This window comes from Ostrinia nubilalis, chromosome 14 (genome assembly GCF_963855985.1).
Source record: "Ostrinia nubilalis chromosome 14, ilOstNubi1.1, whole genome shotgun sequence".
NCBI lineage: Eukaryota > Metazoa > Arthropoda > Insecta > Lepidoptera > Crambidae > Ostrinia > Ostrinia nubilalis.
In genome coordinates, this window is record NC_087101.1 from 12,398,787 (window position 1) to 12,401,877 (window position 3,091).

A 3,091-nucleotide genomic window follows, 5' to 3' on the forward strand; every position below is an offset into this window, starting at 1 on the left:
ATTTATTGCTAGTTCATTACTAATCTCATTATCCTCTCAATTCCAGGATATGTACGAAAAGATGATCCAGATAGACCCAAAGGCACCTTCCGATGAGGAGCACCGGAGCAAAGGAGTCACCAAGCCTCGGTACATGATCTGGAGAGAGACCATCAGTTCCACGTCGACTCTTGGCTTCAGGATCGACGGGGTGAAGAAGGCTGACGGCACCAGCTCCAAAGACTTCAAGACCACGAAGACCAGGGAGCAGATAGTGGAGGCATTCAAAGATTTCACCAGCAGCTTTCCAAATTCTGTGGTGAGTTTTCTCTTTTCTTTTTTTGGGATAGATTTTTTACGGAGGTGATTGTGCTGGTTGCCGATAAAACAACTACATAGAGCTCAAAGTTTTGGCCAAAATCGCCTGTTTTAGTAAAGAATGCAATGCTCGAGAATGCAGATTATTTAAATCTGATTTGAATAGATTAGAGGATTGCTGTAAAATGCCCTTTACCTACTTAGACGTACAATAATTTCCTTTTTGGCTATTTATAGTCTAACTACCCTCAACGAGGAGTTAAAAGGCTCTTATACAAGCGTGTAAATAAGGATGCTCCGTCTTTGTCGTGCTTTCAATTGGTCGCATTATTTCAGTTCGTAAACAATTTTTTCTGGTCTTTAAGTGCCTAATAAAAGCGCGGGAATCTCAAAACAGGACAAAAATAGACGTACAATAATACTCGTATAAAAGTCACACGAGATGTGTAATTATGTGATGCATCAAACTACGTTGTTACGATGACGTTACACCTGCTATTGTCATTATTAATTAGACGATTGTTTCCCAGTAATCTGAGACAATTATGTTGTTACAGAGTAGCAACAAGTACTAATTTACATGGTAGATAGACAGATTGAAGATTGTCATAGATAGGTATGATAGTAAACGGCTTCAAACTGTGTTTTAAGCGAACGCCTGCGCGGCGGTTTCAAACGAAAGTGTTCCTTCGCTCCGCGAAGTTCGCGGGCACCCGCGTTGGGCAGTTTTTCCCTTCTATGATCTGTGGCAGTTTACTATGAAACCGCACGGGTGTCCGCTTACGTAGTTTCAAGCCTACAGGTATTTGAAGATCTTAAAAGCAGTTAAGCCATAATAATATTGAGATTTATCCTCTTCTTCTTGAAGCTACTTTTATTTTGGTAAATTAAACTATACCTTCAACTATTAGACCTTTTATGTAAATTATTATAATGGAAGTAGGTAAGCAAAACATAGGTTAAAGGAACGCAGTTTAAGACGTAAATGACCAATGATCTCTTGAATTACGTAAACTAATTTTATTCACAATAAGAAACTTCTAGGCAACATAAACTTCAATGTTACCTATTAACAACAATTTGTGCATCTAAATAATTAAAAAAAAAACTATTGTTCACTGCACGAAATGTTTACAAAATAACTACTGATTCTAGTTACCTCTATAATGGTTTTATATGCAAAATAGAATAAATGGCGTAATCGCGGTCACTTCTACTGTACCTACAGAGTGATTCAGGACCTGTGAAATAATTTTCTTTACTTAACCGACAGTTAAGTTTCTTCTAAGCTATCAGAGACAGTATCAACATATTGTGATGAAATCAAAGTGTTTGTGTAATTACTCATAGACAATTTCTTGTTCCAGCCAAGATACCTAGAGCGCTTAAAGAGCATCCGCGCTACCGTCCAGGAGTCTCACTTCTTCCGCACCCACGAGCTCATCGGCAGCTCCCTCCTCTTCGTCCACGACCAGCGGCGAGCCTCCATCTGGATGATAGACTTCGCCAAGACCGTCCCCGTCCCAGAAAACGTCAACATCGACCACAACTCTGCCTGGAAGGTCGGCAACCACGAGGATGGCTACCTCATCGGACTCAATAACCTCATCTCCATCTTCGAAACCCTCGCCAAAGACGGAATCGACCTGCCCAGAGATAGCTACACCAACATCAAACTAGATCTCGATAACGTCAGACAAGACCGTTTAGCGACTTGATTGATAGCATCTCTAAATTGAAAGAGACTTGACATAATCTCCATACGTCTGTATGGACTGAATTTAATTCTACGTTTCGATCACGTACGACGATATTGTATATTGATTTGTAAATAGCGTTAGTATTATAAACCGTACTGTATTATTAAGTTTTGAATACTCAAACTAGTTTGTACGTAATTCACCACCAATAAATACTATAGTTTGTTTTGGAATTAATGTAGAGTATATTTTTTGTATATAAGCTAGACTCATGGACTGCCATAGAAATGTAATTCAGTTCTGTATCGATCAACTTGACTGTGTTAAATTAAAGTTTCACAAATACATAAAAGTTATTGATTTAAAAATTGAAGTTAATTGTATTTAAATATACGAATGTAATTGAGAATTGTCAAATAAATCTTATTTATTTTGTTGTAAATACACTATATTAGTGTAACGCCTAGAATTAGTTTGTATGTCCTTTTTACGAAAGAATGGATGCGGATTTTTTTGTAAACTAAATAGGCACGAGTGAATTGACACTATGCCTAATTATTAGTAATTATTGCATAGACGCTAGCGCCACCGCTGTGTAACTTCTCTCTTGAAAAGGACATTACGCACATGTAGAGCTAAACTAAATACACCTGGTGGTACTAATTAAATAATATCACATAACACACGCTGTATTTTTGAATACCTAAATCCTCTACTTTAAGTATTGAAACTTCAAGATGGAACAAGAGAAATGCTAATTTTCGATTCGAAGACTGTATCGGTGTTAACATTAATTATGTTCATTAGATCATGATTTTGAAAACAGTTAATTTTTTCGTCAACTTTTCTCTTACACTTTTTAAGTGTTAACCTTGTTTTGACAAATATAATGCAGTTTCGTCATTAGATATCTTTTATGACGAACCAAAGGAGATTGCAGTTTTGTAGGTCGTAATAAAAGACTCATTATGGTTGGACGGCTTATAATTCGATTTAACTTAATTGATTTCTTTTATATTAATATTAATAATAATTTAATTAAATACCTACTTATACTACAATTGAACTAGAAAGGCACTAGATTACGTGTTGTA

The 3,091-nt window shown here is 36.5% G+C and overlaps 1 protein-coding gene across 1 annotated transcript in view; it reads left to right on the plus strand.

The window, feature by feature from the left end:
- LOC135078190 (inositol-trisphosphate 3-kinase B) overlaps nucleotides 1-2,473 on the plus strand; it is a 114,935-nt gene extending 112,462 nt beyond the window's left edge. The window contains exons 6-7 of the mRNA XM_063972776.1: nucleotides 47-298; nucleotides 1,665-2,473. Coding sequence (XP_063828846.1) covers nucleotides 47-298; nucleotides 1,665-2,015 — 603 coding nt within the window. The 3' untranslated portion in view covers nucleotides 2,016-2,473. The remainder of the gene's footprint in view (nucleotides 1-46; nucleotides 299-1,664) is intronic.
- The last annotated feature ends 618 nt before the right edge of the window (nucleotides 2,474-3,091 follow it).